Below are 23,606 nucleotides of genomic sequence, written 5' to 3'. Positions count from 1 at the left end.
GCTTACCAGCATCGGAGATGAGGCCAACGTAGGGGGAGCCATGGCACAGACAAGGTCGACTAGACGATGGCCAATAGCAGGGGGAGCATCAGATCCGCCGCAAACGCCGCCGCCTCTTCCGCCGTCGCCGCCTCTAGTGCAGATCTAAAATCGCAGCCGCCGCCGCTGGTGAGGCAGTAGGGAAGAAATGAGGTAGTGGCTATGGGTGAGCGAGTGAAAGGGGGATGTGGCTAGATTTTGCGCCGGGACGGCGCGCCAGATTTCCCATCTCCCGCCATTCCCCCCTCGCCCTCGCGTCGCACCCGTCCGTGCGACCTCGCGCCGCACTCAGCCTGCCTCGCGAGAAACTGCCGATCCGAGTGTTTTCAGCGAGCTAAGCTCTGGGCTGCTTTAAGAAGCGTGCGATGCAGGCCTAACAGTGAAACCAGACAACCAAACAGGCCTTTTCCTTCCCGCGCGGACCTGGTTGGGCTCGATGCGGGCAACCAAACACGCCTCTAGTGAACGGAATCTTTCACTGGAACGTTGCTTTCTGATCGAACGAATTGCTTGTTCCAACTATCCTCATGTCCGACGAAAAAGAATTATATGAGACCATGTCTCACGGGTTAGCATGTGAGACCCACATTGATGGATGACACGTGACATTTACAAATCACAAAGCATCTACCCCAGCCCCACTTCAAATCAGGAAGGAGAGATTCGATGCTTTATCATTTGTGAATGCCACATTTCATCAATTAGGATGGGTCTCACATGCTAACTCGTAAGACTTGATCTTATATAATTCTTTTCCGTCGGACACAAGGATGGTTGGAACAAGTAATTCGTTCGATCAGAAAGCATGGTTCCAGTGAAAGATTCCGTGTCCGACGGGCACTGGATATTAGTGTCCTTTGAAAAAGGAACTCTCGAATGCATGCCTTCCTCGGTCTCCGTGGAAAATCTCTGGCGCTGCAAGAAGGCGTATTTCACCGGTCACGATCAAGTGCCGTTCTATCTCAGCTGAGTAGTACGGTACGGGTCAGCCGGGGAAGAAGATGGAAAACAACTCGCCGTTCAGCAGCTCCGTCGCCATCATTAATTTTAATTCAGAAAAGAATATCGCCAGACTGTAGAGATAGCACTACGTAGCAGCCAGCGAAGATCTGAATAGCAATATATTTAATTAATTATTATTGATCAATGAATGGGTTCAATCACGATCTTCCAAGATCCGAAGTCTACCACAGTCCAGTCCACATCTCAAGCAGTATACTCCTATCACCCTTTGGATCCTAATCGTACGGCACACGCTCGATATCTCGTCACAGCGAATGTTTTCTGCTGGTCACGGTCAGCGGGTGGAAAGAATGGGACCGGCGCCGCCGCCGCCACCGCCGGCGAGCCACCGGCCGGCCTGCTCCATGGCCGCCACCAAGCCCTGGCACTCCTGCAGCGCGAGCTCGTCCAGCCCGCCCCTGATCATGGCCGGGAAGAAGAGCCAGAACCCCGTCCCGCCCACGAACGCCAGCGTGAGCGGCACCGCGGCCGCCCGCGGCGGGCGCCACCACCCGGCGTGCCGCGCCCACCACCCCTCCGCCGCGGTGCACGCCCCGTGCAGGACGAAGAAGGCGGTCACGTCGCCTCTGGGCGGCTGCCACATGATGTAGTAGAACATCACCTCGTGCATGAGCCCGGAGACGAGGAAGGACGCCATGACCCCCGCCGCGTCGCCGAGGCGCGCGCGCACGGGGCTGTGCACCGACGGCCGGAGGATGGCGGGCACCATGAGGTTCCACCGCCGGCCCCAGAAGTCCCGCAGCGACGACGCCAGGTACGGCCGGTCCACCTGCGGCTCCATCTCCATGCCCAGCACGCCGTGGATCACGGCGCGCACCGAGCCCAGCAGGAGCTCCAGGGAGAAGTAGATGTGCACGGTGTACAGGAGGACGAGCTGCCACCGGCGCATCGCGTCCTTGAACTGGTATGCGTAGATGATGAAGGGGATGACGGCGCCGGAGACGAGGATCTTGGCCGGGCCGCCCGAAGCGGGATCTTGGTCCTTCGCTTTGGCGGAGGCGGAGGCGGGCTGCCGGAACTTGACGGGCAGGGAGGCGGAGAACACGAAGTGGGGCAGGGAGAGGGACGGGTCCAGCGGCCCGCGGCCGGCGGCGAGGAGGAGGAGCTTGAAGGTGCCGAGCCAGCTGAGGAAGAAGGCGGAGCTGCCGCGGAACGTGGTGGTGGAGAAGGCGAAGGGGATCGCGCAGAAGAGCGCGACGGCGGGCAGGAGCGCGGCGAGGCGAGCCGCGCCAGGGCGTATGACCGCGGCGGACATGCGGGCGTAGTACATGGCCGCCCAAACCGCCGTCGTCACCTTCAGGAGGCTCCCGAGCTCGCCGTCCATGAGCGCCGCCGCCATGACGTGGCGAGCACAGAGGAATCAATGCTCTATTGGGCCGGCCTCTCGAGCTGTGAACTACGTTGTCGGGGGGATTCGCTCGTATGCCTCCGATCCGACCCCGTTCTGCTGGCGCCGCCGAGCAGAGCCGAGATCCGGAGGAAGGGCGGCGAGGTGCGGGTGAGAGAGGGAGAGGTGGGTTGTGCTGAAATATAGATAGCGGACAAGAAACTTTGCTGCTGTTTCCGACCTCTCCCAAGAACCCCTCTTGACCGGCAGCGTCAAGTTGGTCGCTTGGATTTTCCACAAAGTTTTTTGATTTTCGACAAAGTTGGTCGCTTGGATGGCACAAATTGGGAAAGAATCTCATGATTTACACCTACGTGGGGATGAACAGAAGCATATGGACTTTTATCGCGAAGCTGCACCGGAAAAAGGTAGTCTTTGGATCGTCTCATGTACCATGTTCCATGCTGGACAGCTCCTCCATTTGCCCACCGCAGTCTCCATGCTTCTAAAAGCATCTATAGTCGGGCGCCTCAGTTCTTCTCAAACGCATGGGCGGACTGCGTGGTCACTGGCCGGTCATAATTTTTTGATCCAGATGAACGTCTCAAACTGGCCTCAAACGTCCGAGCTGACTGACAGCCCTTATATCCAGCCCCAATATGAGGCGTCCGGGCGCGTCCGGACACGCCCGTCACGTAGGACTGACGAAGGGGTCTTAGCCGAAAACGCCCTGAAACCTGGCGGTCCGAAACTCGTCTCCTCCGCCAGACCGGTGGCGCCGCGTGGCGCAGCTCCGGCGGGCCGCGTAGTGCCTAACTCGGCTATTTAAGTTGAGCGTTGCATCGAAACCCTACCATCCATTCACATTTGCCTCCGCCTATCCGCTTAGTAGCCATGCCCCCACGCCGCCGGGTGAGGAGCGAGCCATTTCTTACGCCGGAGCGCCGGCTCGAGCTCCTTGAGCAAATCCGGGCTAGGCGCGAAGCCCAGATCGCCACAGGGCTACCTCCAGACGCAGTGGATCCGGAGGAGTTGGAAGAGGAGAAGGAGGAGGTGGTGGTGGAGGAGGAGGTTGAGGAGGATGAGGATGAGCCGAAGGAAGAGGATGTGGGGGACACTAGCGACGCGGATTTGCGGGCGGAGCAGCAGGCCACCCTCGATTCCCTCTAGTCTGAGTCGCCTGTGAAGGTCAGACGGCGTCGCTGACAGGAGATAAAGGCGCAGCAGGCTGTGGAGGAGGCGGAGATGCTCGCCTACATGGATGAGGTCGAGCAGGAGGAGGATGAGCCAGAGCCCTCCTACCCGCCCATCCAGCCGGCACCTGGCACTGTCGTCGTGGGCATCTCCGACGATGAAGAAGAGCTAGGGTAGTACGTAGGACTTCTTTTACATGCTTTGTATGAATTTAGGGATTGAAATATGTGAGAGGCAGATACAGAGTGGTTAATTTGAGACGTGACTGGTCACTGTCCGTGGATACACCCAGTCACGTTCGCGGACATTTGAGGGGCCGGATTAGCAAAGTCCGGCTGTAGATGCTCTAAGAGAAAGCTAATGCGGCTGTAGATGCTCTAAGAGAAAGCTAATGCTTGCAGAGAGAAACGGTTCCTGCAGAAGTCGAATGCACCAAGTATTATTATCTCTGTCTTAAATTACTTGTTTTGAATACGGATATATACGGATGTATATAACAATAAAATGTGCCTAGTACTTTAAAAAATAAGTTTAAATACATCCTTCACAAATTTAGGATGTGTTTGGTAGCATGTATGGACCTAGCCTAATTGTTCTCCTTTCATACATGTTGAATGTAGATATGCTAAGTCCATGCATTTGCTGTTGTTTGGCAGCGGTGTATGCGCTGAGACATGCTGAGCTGAGACTTTGTTTGACAACCCGTATGTGTTTAGACATGCTCAACAATTTTGAATTCCAAATAATTTTTTGAATGGTGAACAAAACTGAAAAAATATGAACAAAAATGTAAACATATTTTGAAATTCTGAACTTTTATTGAAAATTTAAACAAAATTTGAAATTCTAAACATTTTTAGAAAATTTAAACAAATTTTGAATTTTTTTTCAAAATTTAAACAAATTTCGAAATTCTAAACTTTTAAAAAAAATTAGCAAATTTTATTTTTTTAGAAAATTTAAACAAAATTTGAAAGTTTGAACATTTTTTAAAAATTTAAACAAAAAATCAAATTCTCCACTTTTTCAATTTGTTTGAAAATTTAAGTAAAATTTGAAATTATGAACATTTTTTGAAAATTTAAACATATCTAGACGTGGTCTGGTGGGTGGGGATGAGGGTCAGGGCGAGCATGGCTGCCTCCATGCACCCTCTCAATGGTGCATGAGATGGGCATGGCTCAGGGTCCTTTTGCATCAGATGGGCGGCATAGCCCAGATGAGCCCATACACCCTACCAAATAAGCAAAAGTGGGTCGGATTGAGAATTTTTGCTCTCATACACTCTCCACGCACCCTGCCAAACACACCCTAAGACAACTGATTCAAGACGGAGAGAATAGTTTGTTGGCCCAGCTATGCATTTTTGCTCGGACCACAACTTGTTGGTGGTAGGAAAGACCAGAGAGTGTAAGAAAGTATTGAACTTAAAAAAGGAGTGTGCAAAACTCATCTAAATGAGATATAATTTGGTTCCATTCTTCTTCGGTTATTCTTGTTTTTCTAGATGGGCTAGGCTTATGTTTTTTAGGATTGTTTCTGTTGGGATATCCTCCTCATGTGAGGTGTGAGGAGATGAACACTTGAAGCCTTTTAGGCAATCCAAAGGTGTGTAAAATGCACTACCTATTAGGGCTATGACATAAGACTATTTTGGAATTTGCACACAAGGATGGGGATGTCTTACCCTCCATCCAACAGCCACCACTGAGAGTGACGAAAATCAGATCAGCCTCCATTGAATAAGAAGAGAAAAAAACCAAGAGAGAAAGAGAAAGAAATAAAGATTGAGGGAAGAAGTAAAGGGAGCTCCTACCTAAGGTTGTGATGGCCCAGATCCACTACCTTGTCCCCTTCAAGCCGCGGTTCCATTATCTTTGGTGAGATTGTTCCAATCCCTATCTCTTGAGCCCACCCCCCATTTTTTGTGTTCCAAGATTCAGAAATCTTGATGTATGAGAGTCTCTAGTGCTACCTAGAGACGAACTCATTGCATCCCACGTTTGATAAAAGTGGAAGAGGATTTAGGTGGCTTCGGCCCATGGTATTTCCCCTCAAGTTGGGGGGTGGGGTCACGTAAAAATCGGGTGTCTATGTGCTGATGTTTGTTGCTACCCAGAAAGTTAAGCTTGCCAGCGGACATCGTCTGAGGAGCGTCAGAGCTTTGGTTTCTTTGGCGTAAGTATCCAATTAGTTATCTTTCCCAACAAGAAGTGGAGGAGAGTATTAATATTGTCGTTTCTATCACACAAAAGTTGTCATAGATCTTGTGTGAATTAGTTGTTTGAATATCTGCAGGGATTAGTATTGTTCTAGAAGAACAAATATACCATATGGGTATTGTAATTGGTTGCGGACGAAAGAAAGTAAAAAGCACAAATAAATAAAATAAAAAGTAAAAAAATGGAAATAAATGTTTTGTTTTGCTGCAGTAGAGAGTTTAGGTGTGGGGAAACTTTGCATCACGGTTTACACCAATTGTGCTAGTGCATCAGTGATGTCTACTACGCAACTTCTTGTAGATTTTGTTGGGCCTCTGCTAGTGCTGGGATTCTCCAAAGAGGAAGGTGATGTAGTATAGTACCACAAAGTATTTCCCTTAGTTAAGTACCAAGGTTTATTGAACCAAAAGGAGACTGCTCCTTTTTTCGTCGGTAGCGAGTTCTTCCTCATCTACTTGTTCAGGTTCTGGGCCTTCTTGGTCAAAAGCTGCATCTCCTTCCTGTGCAAGATAATGCAATTGCCAATGTTCTATGGAAAAACGGTTAGGCATAGGAGTAGGCAACAAGTATTCCACTCCAAGGATTTTAATGCAATGATGACTACTACCATTCCAGCGCTAGTAAGAACACGAATATTAACAAGGTTGTTACCGACAATGGGGAGAAGGTGATTGTAGTTGAGACCAAGGGAGTTTGCCAACATGGTGATCACTCCTCCACACACAATATCTCCTTGCATGATTTGCTTGGTGCGTGAGGTGTAGCAAAAGTATTGCCCTTAAGTTGGGAGAATAATCGACGTCAAGGTTTGCTGCTTTCCAGAGAACTAGCATGTTCTCATCATTAACCTTAGAAAACTTGTGCCTACAATGAGTTAGTGATAACATAATAGAAATAACTTACAACAGGACTTTCAATGCAATTGGCTATTTGCCTTGAGCCATTGTGACTCATCTGGTAGAAGGATTGTCTCCGGTGCGGGTTGATGTCTACTATGCAACTTTATTCTTGTAGACACGTGTTGGGCCTCCAAGCGCAGAGATTTTTAGGACAGTAGCAATTTTCCCTCAAGTGGATGACCTAAGGTTTATCAATCTGTGGGAGGCGTAGGATGAAGATAGTCTCTCTCAAAAAACCTTGCAACCAAATAACAAAGAGTCTCTTGTGTCCCCAACACACCAAATACAATGGTAATTTGTATAGGTGCACTAGTTCGGTGAAGAGATGATAATAAAAGTGTAGTAATAATAGTAGATATTGGTTTTTGTAATAGTAACAATAAAAAACAGTAAGGTAGCAAGTAACAAAAGTGAGCACAAACAGTATTGCAAAGCTTGAAAACAAGGCCTAGGGTCCGTACTTTCGCTAGTGCAATCTCTCAACAATGCTAATATAATTGGATCATATAACCATCCCTCAAAGTGCAATGAAGAATCACTCCAAAGTTCTTATCTAGCGGAGAACATAAGAAGAAATTGTTTGTAGCTATTCTTTCCGATTGATCCATCAAGAGTTCATACTAAAATAACACCGAAGCAAATTCAGATTCATAATACTCAATCCAACACAAAGAACCTCGAAGAGTGCCCCAAGATTTCTACCGGAGAAACAAAAGACGAGAACGTGCATCAACCCCTATGCATAGATTGCCTCAATGTCACCTCGGGAATCCACAAGTTGAGTGCCAAAACATATACCAAGTGAATCAATATAATACCCCATTGTCACCACGGGTATTCATATGCAAGACATATATCAAGTGCTCTCAAATCCATAAAAGTATTCAATCCAATAAAACAAAATCTCAAAGAGAAAACTCAATTAATCACAACAAGATAGAGAGGGGAAAACACCATATGATCCAACTATATTAACAAAGTCCGCGATACATCAAGATCGTGCCATCTCAAGAACACAAGAGAGAGATTAAACACATAACTACTAGTACAAACCCTCAGCCCCGAGGGTGGACTACTCCCTCCTCATCATGGTTACCGCCGGGATGATGAAGATGGCCAGCGGTGATGAGTTCCCCCTCCAACAGGGTGCCAGAACGGGCTCCCGATTGGTTTTTCGTGGCTACAGAGGCTTGCGGCGGTGGAATTTCCGATCTAGGGTTATCTTTGGGGGTTTTGGAATATTTGGGAATTTATAGGGCAAAGAGGCAGTGCGGGAGGCCACCGAGGTGGGCACAACCCACCTGGGCGCGCCTGCCCCCAGGCGCGCCCTGGTGGGTTGTGCTCACCTCGGAGCTCCCCTCTGGTACTTCTTTGGCCCATCGGGTGTCTTCTGGTCCAGAAAAATTCTCCAAAAAGTTTCAATGCGTTTGGACTTCGTTTGGTATTGATTTTCTGCGAAGTAAAAAACAAGCAAAAAACAACAACTGACACTGGGCACTATGTCAATAATTTAGTCCCAAAAATTGATATAAAGTTGCTATAAAATGATTGTAAAACATCCAAGAATGATAATATAAGCAGCATGGAGCAAGCAAAAATTATAGATACGTTGGAGACGTATCACGGGTTGGTAAACTCATAAACATAACGGATGTCATCATAGTTGTAGGGTAAGCCAAAGTGATTACACCACTCATCTAAAGTGATGTTGAAATCTTGGTCCAAGAGACGAAAAGTGATCCACTCCTCCTTATATGCATTTGGCATCAAACCGACATTATGCGAGAGAATACTAAGAAACTCAAGCATCTTCATATGTTTCACATCCCTGATAAACAAAATGATGCAACCCAGCATTATCACAAAGAAATTGAAATCATTACTAATACCTAGCTTAGCGAGTGTTGACTCGCAAGCCCACTTGGATGCTTTGATCTTCCTTGTAATGAGTTTCTGAAATTTATTTCTTGCTTCACGGTCGGCGAAGACGATCCCTTGAGTGAAAGTTGTGGCTGTGGGATGGATGAATTCAAAGCATCGTATATGCAAGTGGACCTCCTCGTAGACATCTACAAAACAATTTTTCAGTCCACTACAATTAAACAATATTGATTCTATGGTAGTTACAACATCATACTCCTCTAAAAACATCAACGAATCCAAGCTAAACTCAAATTTGGATTAAAAAAATATGTATTCCCTAGACATGGTAATGCTAGGCATGTAGAACATGGATTCGTGAAAAATAAATTGCGGATCGGAGGAGAAACATGCCGTAGATCGATCTCACGGAAGGATTTGAACTGAAATCGAACGAGTAGGAAGATCGGGCAAAGTTTTGCTAGGGTTTGGAGAGGTTTGAAGGAAGAAGAAGAAAGAGAGAGATGGGGTGATTTACCTCCTTCCTCGGGCTTATTGTGTCCGCTGGGGATCCATACGACCACCCATATGAGCGTAAGCGCTCGTATGAAACACCGTCGTTCACCCTGATAACTTACATGCATTTGTTCATACCTCATGTGACCGGCGAAACGGGCAGTAACACCCATATGGAATGTCGTCGAATGCCCTGGTTGTTTTCTTCTTCTGGTTGAGGATCTCATACAACCGCTCAAACGGGCAGCTTCGCCCGTATGGAACGCCGCAAATGATGTGGACTTTTTTCTTGTTTCTGCAGAGATATCAAAAGTCCGCACATGAGAGGGATGCCGTCGATCACCCTGTTGCCTCTGGTTGTTTTGCATTGGAACCTCTAGGAAGTCATGCGACCATCCAGACGACTGTTGTGGTCGTTTGAAAGACCGTCTTTTGACCCTTCTCTTCCGAGACTTCTTTTTTTCCTTGTTTTTCTGCGGGGTTAGTTCCAACACAATACATAGACATATTTCCAGGCATCCAAATGTCAATACAACATGTAAATTAATTTTCACATAGCAAAGCCTTCATTAGAACATCTCTTCCAAACTTAATTCTTTATCTAGAACTTCAATCACTCTTTTTATTAAAACGAAAATAGAACCTCACTTGTCTAATTTATTCGCGTGGGTTGCCTCCCACGAAGCGGTTGTTTACAGTCGGTTAGCTCGACCGTAGTGGTGATCAAGGTGACGCAAACACACCGAGACCATGGATTTTGACATTCACAATGATGCTTTCTCCTGTATGTGTCTTAATTTTCTTTTTCCTGGGGAAATGTCTCACAAAAGGATCTTTAGCGGGTAAGTCAAATCTTACATTTACCTCAAACACATTATCACAGCTTTGATAGTCCTTAAAAAGGTTCTACCAAGAATTATAGGAGCAATATGATCTTCAGGCATATCTACTATCATCAGATCAATCATGATAGGGCAATCATTTATTTGAACTATAACTCCATGCTTAATGCCTACTGTCGGTGTCAAAACCGGTGGATCTCGGGTAGGGGGTCCCGAACTGTGCGTCTAAGGTCGATGGTAACAGGAGACAAGGAACACGATGTTTACCCAGGTTCGGGCCCTCTCTATGGAGGTAATACCATACGTCCTACTTGATTGATATTGATGAATACGAGTATTACAAGAGTTGATCTACCTCGAGATCATAATGGCTAAACCCTAGAGGTCTAGCTTGTATGGTTATGATGATGAGTCTCCTCTAACCGGACTAAGTCCTCCGGTTTATATAGACACCGGGAGGATCTAGGGTTACATAAGGTCGGTTACAAAGAAAGGAATCTACATATTCAACGCCAAGCTTGCCTTCCACGCCAAGGAGAGTCCTATCCGGACACGGGTACAGTCTTCGGTCTTCGTATCTTCACAGCCCATCAGTCCGGCCCATAGCCAACAGGCCGGACGCCCGAGGACCCCTTAGTCTAGGACTCCCTCAATAGCCCCTGAACCTGGCTTCAATGACAAGGTATCCGGCGCATAGTGCTGTCTTCGGCATTGCAAGGCGGGTTCCTCCTTCCGAACTCCAAAATAGTCTTCGGACGAATTGATCGTGTCCGGACCTGTAACACACAACCGTAGAGAGTATAGTATTCCATGAATCCAATCTGCTGACAATTTTGGTAACATAACGTCATGCTTCTCGGTCATTATTTCAAACCGTTTCCTGTCCCGCCGTTCCACGTTTTGGGGCGTGATCTTCATTGACACGTCTTGTCGAAGCAGAGATCGTGTCCCCTTATTACGGGATTTTCATCAATACGAGCGTGGGTAACCCAACCGTCCTGCGGGAAAGATCCCTTAGGAATAGGTAGGTTCTTAGGCTTGGGAGGAGGCGTTTAATACCCGTGGCCTTTATAAAGGAACTAAGGGCCGTCCTTCTATGTAAAAGCTCTCCTCAGCCTTCCCAACCTCGAGCTCTAGCACCCAAGGTTCGATTTCATTGTTTCAAGCCTCCCCACCCTGTCCGGACCCATCTCTCAAGGCTGATGGGCGGCTTCCTCCGTTACAGAGGAGCATATCACAAAGCTTCGGGTAGCTAGATATTTGACTGCGGAGGTCTACCACAGGCTTCTTGCTCAAGGACAGTTTATTCCGACCCGCAAATCCGGTGAGAGGGTCGTATTCATATCCCACTTCCTCCGGGGCCAAGGTTTGCTCTTCACCCCTTCGTCCGGGGGCTAAAGTTTTATTACGGATTAGATTTTCATGACCTAGCCCGGGACTCTATTCTTCAAGTCTCGGCGTTTATCATTACATGAGAGGCCTTCCTCCAAATCCCTCCACACTTCGGCTTATGGCTCAAGACCTTCAGTGTGAAGCCGAAGGTAGTCGATAGGGAACAGGTGGAGTGTGGCAGTGCTACGATCGGCCAACTCACCAGCACTCCTTGTCCAAAAGGTTCTTTTACCGAAACTTCCAATCACTGGCAGCGGGAGTGGTTTTACGTTACGGAGCCCCGCAACACCAAGTGGGTAGCTGCACCCACATTCCGTCCTGGCCCATCGTTACAGCTTGCATCATGGGTCAACAAGGGGATGGATTGGGGATCAGTTGATGAAGTACAAACTTTACAGAGCCGCATCCGAACCCTCCTTGAGAGAGACATCGATCTTGTCAGCGTGATCCAAGTGATGTTAGTTCGCCGAATCCTGCCATGCCAGCGCAGGTCTTGCCGCATGTGGGAGCTTAATCCAGAAGGACCACAAACCCTCCAACACTTCTTTGGCACCACACACGAAGGGATGTGGAAATTATTTTTTGGGAAGCAGAAACATTGGCCGGACACCACCGAGGACGCTGGCCTCAATTGCAACCGTCCAGATACCCCGGTAAGCACTTGGCTCCCGAACACTTTGTAATTATGTATACCGTAATATGGTACTGAGCAGGCTATATTCTTCCAGGGCTGGACAAAGAAGGCGGAACTAATTATGTGTTCGGCTCATCTGCCCGAGGGCCAAACAAATCCTGTTCAAACAAGAATGCTGGCTCTGGCACCATACCAGATGCCTATGAAGGAGGGCGAGGCGGAGAATGATAGGACCAAAGATGGCCCCTATTCCGAGGATGCATCAGACTTTGTACCCCGGGGGATCAAAATCCCCTCATCCGAAGACAAAAGTGAAGGGGGGGCATTGTCTCCCTCCCTCCTAGGAAAAGGGTCGCCTCCGAAGATTGGGAGAAACAAGCTCCTAAGCGAGGCAATATGCCTCAGGTGGGTGGCTCGGGCTTGGAGGACGTCGAAGCGCAGTCTCATGACAAGGACAAGCCTCTGGCCAAATCGTAAGTGAACAAGGCTATTTTAAACATGTCCCATTCTTTTCTTATAATGCTTGGGATATATATTTTTTGCAGCTCAACACGCACCCTTCCTCAACAATCCTCTTCCTCGAGGGACCTACTCCCAGAGATGATGGAAAGTGAGACGCCTCCACCGGTCTCTTCGTCCAATAGGGCGGACGACTTCGAGGTGTCATCGCGGAGGGTCTCTCCCGACCAACAAGTGGCGCAAGGGATGATGAAGATGCTACTCGAAGGCGATACTTCGGTGGCCCAGGGTCCGGGGAACAACAATGAGGGCCCCGAACAATCTGGTATACAGCCGGATACGAATGAATGGATCCCTTCAAAGGGTGGCCGTACTCCTACGGCGGCCTCCGGAGACCCAGAGGCGCCATATATCTTGACGAACATGCTGCGACAAGCGTCCGTCTCAGAGGAACATCGTACCTTGATGGGTACGGTGGTTGAAAAGGTCCTATCCGCGAAGAGCGGATTGGATGAGGCTTCAAGGTTTGTACTGTAATATGTACAATTGTGTTTTATTCGCAAAATACACCTGTGTATATGTAGTAGCCCCTGAGACTCAGGTTGGCTTCCCATGGGAGACGAATGGAGGATCAAGAAGATATATTCAAGGACTAACCTGGTTAACTTGAACGCAGGCTGCTTCCCCCTGGCTACTTCCCAGACTACGGATATGGCCGAGCTTCGACGGAAGCTTGATGTGGCCGGGGATGATATTGTGTTAATCAGTATGCGTCTTGACGAATCACAAGGTATGTATTCGGGGCAGTCCCTTCACATACATTATTATGATATAAGCACTATGCTAAAAGTTATATACTGTAATATGCATGGCTGCAGATGGTGCTGCCGCCGTTGAAATTCTTCGGGCGGAGCTGGCCTGGGCCAAGGAGCAGGCTCGGTGTAGTAATGCGGCTGCCGAAAAGGCATCGGCTGATTTAAAAGCCGAACGAGCTGCTCGGCGTCAAGATGAGGAGAACATATCGAGGATGGCACTCGAACTAAAAAATACTGCTGGCCGCTGTGAACTCCTTGAGAAGGAGAATGAAGCCAAGACGGTTGAAATTGACAAGGCCTTACGAGAGGCGAGAGAAGCGCGGTCTGAATCCAGAGCCGCCCGTGAGGAGATCCGGCAAGCTAGGGAGATTGCGGCTGGTGAGCCATTTTTGCTGCAGACTAAGTTCGGCGATCCGAACTATGCTCAGCTTAACCAATTGTGGAGTTCTTCGGATGAGTTTTTAGACCTGCCGAAGAGTTCTTCTGATGCAGCGCAGTTTTACCAGGCGCGAAAGGGGTATGCAACGGAGAAGCTTTTCTGGTCACAATTCGGCGCGTCGAAGCGCCCCCTTTTGCTGAATGAGCAGACCCAGTGGGCCGAGCTTCATAGGATATCCGGTGCTGCCATGAAGAACGTCATAATCCGGTTATGGCCAACTGATCCTGTTCCAAATAGCTACTTCGGCTTGGTGCAACGGCTTGTTGACACGGTGCCATGTATCGATGCTGTGAAGCGATCGGTGTGCATCGAAGGTGCACGGATGGCCTTTACCCGAGTCAAGACATTCTGGGGGAAGATGAAAGCCATCGATGTTGCGGTGAAGGATCCACCCAAGGGCAAGGACCGCTACGAACCGGAGCATTATTGTGAAGACGTCCTAGTGGCCGCCCGCCTGATAGAGGGTCAATGCTCGAAAGACATAATGTTCGAGTGAGGTGTATGAGAATTGTATGATACAATGTTATAGTTAATCTGTTTTTATATATTGCTTGAAAGTTTGTGTTCCTCCTGTGCGGCCGTTTTAATATAATCTGAAAGTTTTCCAGCCGTTGGCTTCATCCCCCTCGTTGGAAGTACGGGGGTGTACGGAAAAGCATTTGATCACTCTTGACCCAACGTCTTGGTCCGTGAAGGAGGTGTCAATGCGGCGAACCAGGCAACCAGACTATAGGGCGTTAACACTTTCACTTAGCCATAGGAGTTTTATGGTGGGTCTACGACATAGCCCCTGGTATGTATGCGGCTTATTCATACGATGCGTGTACATATTTGACTGGAAAGAGGTCCTTCGTGTGACACGGGGGAATCGCTAGAGATTCCGATAAGTCATCGAGTGGTTGACCATCTCTCGCCGCATCATGACAGTCAGTTTTCAGCTTTCTCTACCGAGGTGCTGATCCAGGTGAACCGGCAGCACAATTGCAGTAGTTCTCCCTTTACTACCCTAGCCAATAGAGCGGAACATAGGATAGCAAGCACAGGAGCCGAGCAACCCAACTATTGACCCAAGACATGATTCGGAGCTGATGCATATAAGGCCAAACTCGCGACACCGAAGTACGCTGTAAAAGATGTTCAGACTTTGTTGGCAACTCATTTTTTCCCGTACCGAGCCCCTGGCGATTTAAGCCCAAGGTATATTTGTACCATAAAGGGTGTGTTCATTTGCGGAAAGACGCGGATGATTGATTCAGGTAATGTGAACTGGGACCTAAGCGATATGCCAAAGATTACTTGATATATATAAAGGCCATGACCCCGGCTATCTGATATGCCCTGGGTCGAAGGCAGAGGAAAAAGGCATGTTACAGGCTCGAAAAGAGAGTGCGGTCTACAAAAAGTTATTTTGGACCTCCTATCGCACGTCTGCGCCGCCTGTCCTCAGCAAGGGGAATCCTTGAAGGAAATAACCCCATAGGTGAGTGTACGGATCCGAACTCTGATGGAGTCGGTCTTAGATGTTTCTCCTTTGCGCCACCTGTTTTTAAGGGATAATGAAGAAAGAGACAGGAAAGTAAATAAAAATGTTACCGGAGTGCTTGCCGACTTGTCCGTATTATGCTTCCGCCAATGCCCATGGTATCTTCAGTGTGTAGTTATGTATGCGCGGTATAGTTTTAACAGGTATATGAGATGGGCGACGGAAGCCGAACTGCTAGTTCTGCTCTGGATTTGATCGATCTTCGGGGGGAAATTACTTCTGGCCCTCGGCATTTGGCTAGTGAACCGCTCCGTCGTCCCTGTTGCCTGGCGGCCCCCTTCCCTTGTGTTCGGCGTTGAGCTTGCCGACCTGCTTGAGGACCCAACAGTTTCTGTTGGTATGATTAGCTGGTTTATTGGGGTGGTCGTGACTCTGGCAAGGTCGGTCTAGTATCCTGTCTAGGTTGGATGGTCTGTCTCTGTTCGCCTTGAATGGCTTTTTATGTTGACCAGGCTTGGGATTGCTGAATCCGGCGTTAACCGCTGTGTCGCGTGATCTTTCATTATTATTGCGACTGTTGTGTTTGCTTTGTCGTGGCTTGCCGTTACCGTCTCGGATTTCGGAAGTGCCCCAGTCGCTGGTACTATTGCTTCTATGAGCGAGCCAGCTGTCTTCTCCCGCGCAAAAGAGGGTCATTTGAGCGGTAAGGGCTGACATGGATCTAGGTCCTTCTTGACCGAGGTGGCGTGCAAGCAATTCATCCCGGGCGCTGTGTTTGAAGGACGCAAGGGCTTCCGCGTCCGTAGAGTTAACGATTTGGTTTTTTAAACTTAGAACCTGGTCCAGAGCAGCCTGGCTGACTCTCCGGGCTACTGGACAATATGACTTAAGTCATCGGCGTCCGGTGGCCGGACATATGTTCCTTGGAAGGTGTTGCGACAGGCATCCTCCAAATCTTCCCAGATGCCAATGGAATTTTCTGGCAGACTGTTTAACCAGTACCGAGCTGGTCCTTTGAGTTTTAGTGGTAGGTATTTAATGGCATGAAGGTCGTCCCCACGGGCCATGTGGATATGGAGGAGGAAGTCTTCGATCCATACCGTGGGATCTGTTGTTCCATCATATGATTCAATATTCATAGGTTTGAACCCGTCTGGGAATTGATGCTCCATTACTTCGTCTGTGAAGCAAAGAGGGTGTGTGGCGCCTCTATGTTGGGCCACACTGCGACGTACCTCCGATGGAGTCCGCTTGCGGTTTTTGGCCTGGGCGTGGCTAGGTTTGTCACGTCGGAATAGGTGGCCATCGTCGCGTGTCGAGGTATGTCCTTGCGATCCGTAGGTCGCTTTTGGGTGTCCTGCTCTACTACCCAGGTCCTGTTGACGATCGTGTACACAATCCCGAGCTGTTTTGTTCTTGCCTTTGCGGCGAGATGGGGCGACCTGGTGTTCGGCTTGAGTTGCCGCTTTACCCGGACCAGGTTGTGGCTGATCTGACGCTCTGCGCGATAATGGTACGGGCTCGAGCACCCTGTCGTCGCCCTGGGGTAGCAATCTACTCTTTGGGTAGCTTTTGGCTGGGTCACTAAGGCCGTATTCTTCGGCGGCTAGGACTTCGGTCCATTTATTGTTGAGCAGATCTTGGTCAGCTTGAAGTTGCTGCTGCTTCTTTTTCAGGCTCCTTGCAGTGGCTATTAGTTGGCGCTTGAAGCGCTCCTGCTCAAGAGGTTCCTCAGGCACGATGAAATCCTCGGTGCCGAGGCTCACCTCATCCTCAGAGAGAGGAAGGTAATTGTCGTCCTCTGAATCTTCGTACGTGGCCTATTTACCAGGACTAACCTGCCCATCTTCCCGTTCATCTTGGTCATTAGCTGTATCAATGGGGTCTTCGCTGTCTTCGACATCGTCGTCCATACCGTCAATGTTCTCGGAGTCGTAATCAAGTGTATCGGTTGAATCCTGGACCATGGCTATGAAGTGGGTGGTGGGTGGGAAGCGAAATTCTCCATCGTCAGCCCCTAGTTCGAGCCGGATATAGTTCGGCTGTGAGTCCTCTGTCAAGGATAGGTTTTTTAATGAGTTTAGCACATCGCCCAAAGGCAAGTGCTGGAAGATGTCTACAGCGTTGAATTCGAAGATCGATAAACGATCAAGATCGGCATCCGCGGCCTCATGTGGTTCGGAACTTACGGCCGGAGACGAGTCCGGAGTTCCGCTGACAAAGACGTCGTGAGAGGTTAAGTCTATATGCGGCTCCAATGCCGTGGAATCTGTGGCCTCTGTGGTGGGGTTGATCCTCCCGTCCTTGGGTGGCGCAGCTTGCTCCGGATCTAGGGCCAGAGCGGTTATAGGAGCAATCTCCTGGATGCAACCTGATGACAGATTTAGGTCATGATCATCGGGGCGACCGGGAGCGGCTACCGCGGTCTCGAATCCGGCGAAGATCAAGTCTCCTCGGGTGTCCGCAACGTAGTTCAAGCTCCCAAATCTGACCTGATGGCCAGGGGCGTAGCTTTCGATCTGCTCTAGATGGCCAAGCGAATTGGCACGCAGTGCGAAGCCGCCGAACACGAAGATCTGTCCGGGGAGGAAAGTTTCTCCTTGGACAACTTCATTATGGATGATTCAAGGGGCCATCAAACCTTTTAGCGACAGCACAGTGGAACTCTCAATGAAAGCACCAATGTCGGTGTCAAAACCTGCGGATCTCGGGTAGGGGGTCCCGAACTGTGCGTCTAAGGTTGATGGTAACAGGAGACAAGGAACACGATGTTTACCCAGGTTCGGGCCCTCTCTATGGAGGTAATACCCTACGTCCTACTTGATTGATATTGATGAATACGAGTATTACAAGAGTTGATCTACCTCAAGATCGTAATGGCTAAACCCTAGAGGTCTTGCTTGTATGGCTATGATGATGAGTCTCCTCTATCCGGACTAAGTCCTCCAGTTTATATAGACACCGGGAGGATCTAGGGTTACATAAGGTCGGTTACAAAGAAAGGAATCTACATATTCGACGCCAAGCTTGCCTTCCACGCCAAGGAGAGTCCTATCCGGACACGGGTACAGTCTTCAGTCTTCGTATCTTCACAGCCCATCAGTCCGTCCCATAGCCAACATGCCGGACGCCCGAGGACCGCTTAGTCCAAGACTCCCTCACCTACTGCCTGAGTAAAAGTAGAATTAGTCATATTCAATATAATATCGGTAGTTCCATAAGGACCTAGATTGAGACTATCATAAACAGACTTAGGGACAGTGGAAACACTAGCCCCTAGATCACATAAAGCACTGAATTTATTCAATCCAATCTCAATTTCTATAGTAGGTTCTAAAGCATCTTCTTGCTTAGCTGGTAACTTACTATAAAGCTTTTTCCTTTCATCATCAAGTTCGCGTACCTTGGCTGCAACTTGTTCAACAAAGACATTATATGCTTTGTTATTAGTTATCTCATGTACTGGGTACTTCATTGATATCATCTTCACAAAAGCTACAACGGTGTAATTATACTCTGTCACATGGCTTGTGTCTAGTTCTTCGGTCTTCTCTTCATTGCTTCTCACCATCTTAACATCTTCAACTAGACATAACTTAGATAAAAATTGCCGCAACAATCAGCCCAGGAAGTTATATTGCCTCTAGGTAGAGCTAGAAGCCATTCCTTTGCTTTTCCTCTAAAAAATGAAATAGACGCAACTTCAAAGCGTCAGGGTCATAATCTCTATTGTGTTTCATGTTGCGCAATTCAGTAAAATTATGCAAGTGCATACCGGCATCTTCAGAAGCAGAGCCTTCAAATTGGTCATGTTGAACCATGGAAACTAATTTCGGTTTGATCTCATACTCAGCGGCTGCAACCTCAAGTTGTGCTATTGGTTCACACATGAAGTTGCTGGGAGTAGCAAAACTTCCAAGATTACGAGCCATGGTAATCTTTTTGTATTTTTTTCAACTAACAAGACTTGCAGCAAAAATAAAACTTAAACTAGAGCAAAAAAACTAAAAATCAATTTTAACAAAAACTCTAAACATACTAATCTCCTTCATGGCAACGGCGCTAGAAAAAGGGCTTGATACTTTCTTTTTAAGTGATCTGGCAAAGGAACAGAAAGGTATCCTGCACCTATTTCCTCAGAGGTGACCTTGGATTATCAAACCCACAAGAGGAAGATTCCCTTAAAGCGATGGTCTCTAGCAAGCTTTTGTTAAAGGATCAATTCTACCTTTTCATCGAATCAATCAAGCAAACGATGATCCATACACTAATAAAAAGAGGTATGGGTATGAGGTCTTAATGCTTACAACCATGTATTTGTTGTTGGGACCAGATATGATCTTAATTTGTGTGCTAGAAGTCACCCATCGAGATGTACTTGAGGATGTGTCCAAATAACATCTTGACCAGCACGAGTCCTGCATCAAGAATCAATTGTCCTACCACATGCCCTATCCGTCACGTGGGGTTGCCTCAATAATTAAGATGATAAATATCAGACAAGAGCTTTGGATATTTAATGACTACACCTCATGAATCCCCAAGGATTGGATCTGTGTTACCATACTAAACCCTTTTGTCACTGTCAGAATAAAAGTTCATATTCTCCTTGCACTTAGCCTCACCGTTGCTTGATCTTCATGATCCTGGGTACCCGCAGGGATGAAGATCGCGGACAAGACAAGAGACATCTACAGACATCTACGGAATTATTTTATTTCACACATACATGATGTTAATTCAAAGCTCTTCCATTAATTCCCACAACAAATACAGAGGGTTGCAAGGCCTATGCCTCAACCCATACCTTACCGAACTACTCACACATAGAGATCAGATCACAAGAAGTAAACATTGGAGAACACGTCGTGAAGATTCATTAATTGCAAATATGTCTTACAATGGATGCCGTGTGCGATGGATGATTACAAGTATGAACCAGAAGGTGTTGGACTATGGTGATGATGGCGGCTATGGAGATGAAAGTGGTGACGACTAGGGTTGATGAAAGGGGATGATGATGTTTCTAGTCTGGCTTCGTTCAACGCTCCTCTGCATTTCAATGGGGTCCCCATTATAAATGTTGTTCAGGTAGATGAGCTACCTCAGAATCCATGCGATACATGTGCTTATACAGGTGCGGAACACCATCTTTTGGGCTGTGGCCGCTGGCGCGCCTCCAGGTGATTGCTTCTTCCTTCATTTCCATTCCTTTCCATGTTCTCACGTGATTTCTCCCTTTTTAGCCCATTTTCTATGGGAACACATCAAAGAGAGGATTTGTGGAATCCTTTGCATTCATTAGTCATTAGTAGCAATATCAGAGCGAATATCTCTATTTAAATAAAATATCTTGATTTAAACTAAGGGTAAATGAGTGTAAAAGTATCACTCATCACCTCTCGAGTTGAGAACAACATTGTTTGAGGGATTCACTCGTATATATGCCTTTGAGCCTGCTCTGGTAGCGCCGCTGAGCCGAGCTGAGATATGAAGGAACGGGGGTGAGGAGAGGAGAGGAGAGAGAGAGAGGTGAGGTGCATCGTGCTAAAAGTTTGAGAGCGGATGAAACTTTGCTCCTGTTTCTGACCTCCACTGAGCTCCTTGGTCGACAACGTCGAGTTGGTCGATTGGATGACACAAATTGGGGAGAATCGCAGGATTTACACATAGGTGGGGATGAACAAACGCATATGGACTTATTGTGAAGCTGCGCCAAAAAGGTAGTTTGGATAGTCTCTAACGATCAACGACTAACTTCTCTTCCACGACTAATAACCAGAGGCCTACGTAAAAAAGACGCCTTGGCACATAACTTTCATATCATGGAATATTCAACCACTCATGCTATTGGTGTGACAGATAAAGAGAGATAAGGAGAGTGGAATGTGATGGGAGAGGAGAAACAACTTGGATTGTGGGAGAGACGTCTAAGAGGGACTTGAAGAAAAACTCGAGTTGGGGCAGTCTTGGGCTTCATTGTGTAGCCCGAAAGAATACTTGAGCTTCCCCTTTGTGGGCCATGCAATGACATGTACCTAGGGTAGGGCAACAGACCTGATCTAAGCACCCTTCCCAAGGACACTGCCCTACAGTCAAAGACATTCAAAGGACTCCAAAAATTCAACCGACTGAAATCACCTCAGGATGCAACTCACTCGACCATGGGTTCCACTCGAATAACCCGATTCTATTCGACCAAGAATATAATCATTCGACCACATCAGAAACCATTCGGAGTATAGAAGATCAAAGGTTCACTCTTGATAACCCACAAGTATAGGGAATCACAACAGTTTTCGAGGGTAGAGTATTCAACCCAAATTTATTGATTCGACACAAGGGGAGCCAAAGAATATTCTCAAGTATCAGCATCTGAGTTGTCAATTCAACCACACCTGGAAACTTAATATCTGCAGCAAAGTGTTTAGTAGCAAAGTAATATGATAGTAGTGGTAACGGTAGCAAAATGTAACAACAGTAAAAGTAATGTTTTTGGTATTTTGTAGTGATGATAGAAATAGCAATGGAAAAGTAAATAAGCGAAGCACAATATATGGAAAGCTCGCAGGCAATGGATCGGTGATGGAGAATTATGCCGGATGTGGTTCATCATGTAACAGTCATAACCAAGGGTAACACAGAACTAGCTCCAGTTCATTGATATAATGTAGGCATGTATTTCGAACATAGTCATATGTGCTTATGGAAAAGAACTTGCATGACATCTTTTGTCCTACCCTCCCGTGGCAGTGGGGTCCTTACGGAAACTAAGGGATATTAAGGCCTCCTTCTAACAGAGAACCGGAACAAAGCATTAACACATAGTGAATACATGAACTCCTCAAACTACGGTCATCACCGGTAAGTATCCCGATTATTGTCACTTCGGGGTTAACGGATCATAACACATAATAGGTGACTATAGACTTGCAAGATAGGATCAAGAACACTCATATATTGATGATAACATAATAGGTTCAGATCTGAAATCATGGCATAGCAAAGTCATAGAAACATCAATCTCAGAACATAGTGGACACTAGGGATCAAACCCTAACAAAACTAACTCGATTACATGATTGATCCCATCCAACCCATCACCGTCCAGCAAGCCTACGATGGAATTACTCATGCACGACGGTGAGCATCATGAAATTGGTGATGGAGGATGGTTGATGATGACGATGGTGACGGATTCCCCTCTCCGGAGCCCCGAACGGACTCCAGATCAGCCCTCCCGAGAGGTTTTAGGGCTTGGCGGCGGCTCCTTATCGTAAAACGCGATGATTTCTTCTCCCTGATTTTTTTCTCATCAAAACTCAATATATGGAGGTGGAGTTGGAGTCGGAGACGCAACATGGGGCCCACGAGGTAGGGGGCGCGCCCTAGGGGGGCAGGCGCGCCCCCACCCTCATGGCAAGACGGTGGGCCCCCTAGCCTTCATCTTTGGCAGGTATTTTTCTTATTTTATGAAAAGTGTCTCCATGAAGTTTCAGGTCATTCCGAGAATGTTTGCTCCTGCACATAAATAACACCATGGTAATTCTGTTGAAAACAGCGTCAGTCCGGGTTAGTTCCATTCAAATCATGCAAGTTAGAGTCCAAAACAAGGGCAAAAGTGTTTGGAAAAGTAGATACATTGGAGACGTATCAACTCCCCCAAGCTTAAACTTTTGCTTGTCCTTAAGCAATTCAGTTGACAAACTGAAAGTGATAAAGAAAAACTTTTACAAACTCTGTTTGCTCTTGTTGTTGTAAATATGTAAAGCCAGCATTCAAGTTTTCAGTAAAGATTATAACTAACCACATTTGCAATAACGCATAGGTCTCAAGTTTACTCATATCAATAGCATAATCAACTAACGAGCCATAACAACAAAACTCGGATGACAACACTTTCTCAAAACAATCATAATATGATATAACAGGATGGTATCTCGCTAGCCCTTTCTAAGACCGCAAAACATAAATGCAGAGCACCTTTAAAGACCAAGGACTGACTAGACATTGTAATTCATGGTAAAAGAGATCCAGTCAAGTCATACTCAATGTAAACTAACAATAATGAATGCAAATGACAACAGTGCTCTTCAACTGGTGCTTTTTAATAAGAGGATGATGTCTCAGCATAAAAGTAAATAGATAGGACCTTCGCAGAGGGAAGCAGGGATTTGTAGAGGTGCCAGAGCTCGGTTTTGAAATAGAGGTGAATAATATTTTGAGCGGTATACTTTCATTGTCAACATAACAACCAAGAGATGGCGATATCTTCCATGATACACACATTATAGGCGGTTCCCAAACAGAATGGTAAAGTTTATACTCCCCCTTCCACCACAAGCATCAATCCATGGCCTGCTCGAAACAACGAGTGCCTCCAACTAACAAGAGTCCCAGGGGGAGTTTTGTTTGCAATTATTTTGATTTAGTTTGCATAAAGCATGGGACTGGGCATCCCA

General features: G+C 47.3%; 1 protein-coding gene across 1 annotated transcript; it reads right to left on the bottom strand.

Moving 5' to 3' along the window:
- Positions 1-1,145: 1,145 nt before the first annotated feature.
- On the bottom strand, positions 1,146-2,696 carry LOC125520508 (probable long-chain-alcohol O-fatty-acyltransferase 4). Its single transcript, XM_048685461.1, has one exon. It carries the CDS (start codon positions 2,399-2,401, stop codon positions 1,337-1,339), a length of 1,065 nt encoding a protein of 354 aa, XP_048541418.1. The 5' UTR covers positions 2,402-2,696; the 3' UTR covers positions 1,146-1,336.
- Positions 2,697-23,606: the final 20,910 nt, after the last annotated feature.

This window comes from Triticum urartu, chromosome 7, assembly GCF_003073215.2.
Source record: "Triticum urartu cultivar G1812 chromosome 7, Tu2.1, whole genome shotgun sequence".
Taxonomy (NCBI): domain Eukaryota; kingdom Viridiplantae; phylum Streptophyta; class Magnoliopsida; order Poales; family Poaceae; genus Triticum; species Triticum urartu.
Note: the sequence above shows the minus strand (reverse complement) of the source record. Positions and strands in the feature narration are given on the sequence as shown.

Excerpts from the sequence above, each read along its gene's own strand:
- LOC125520508 (XM_048685461.1), bottom strand. The coding sequence starts at position 2,401 with ATGGCGGCGGCGCTCATGGACGGCGAGCTCGGGAGCCTCCTGAAGGTG.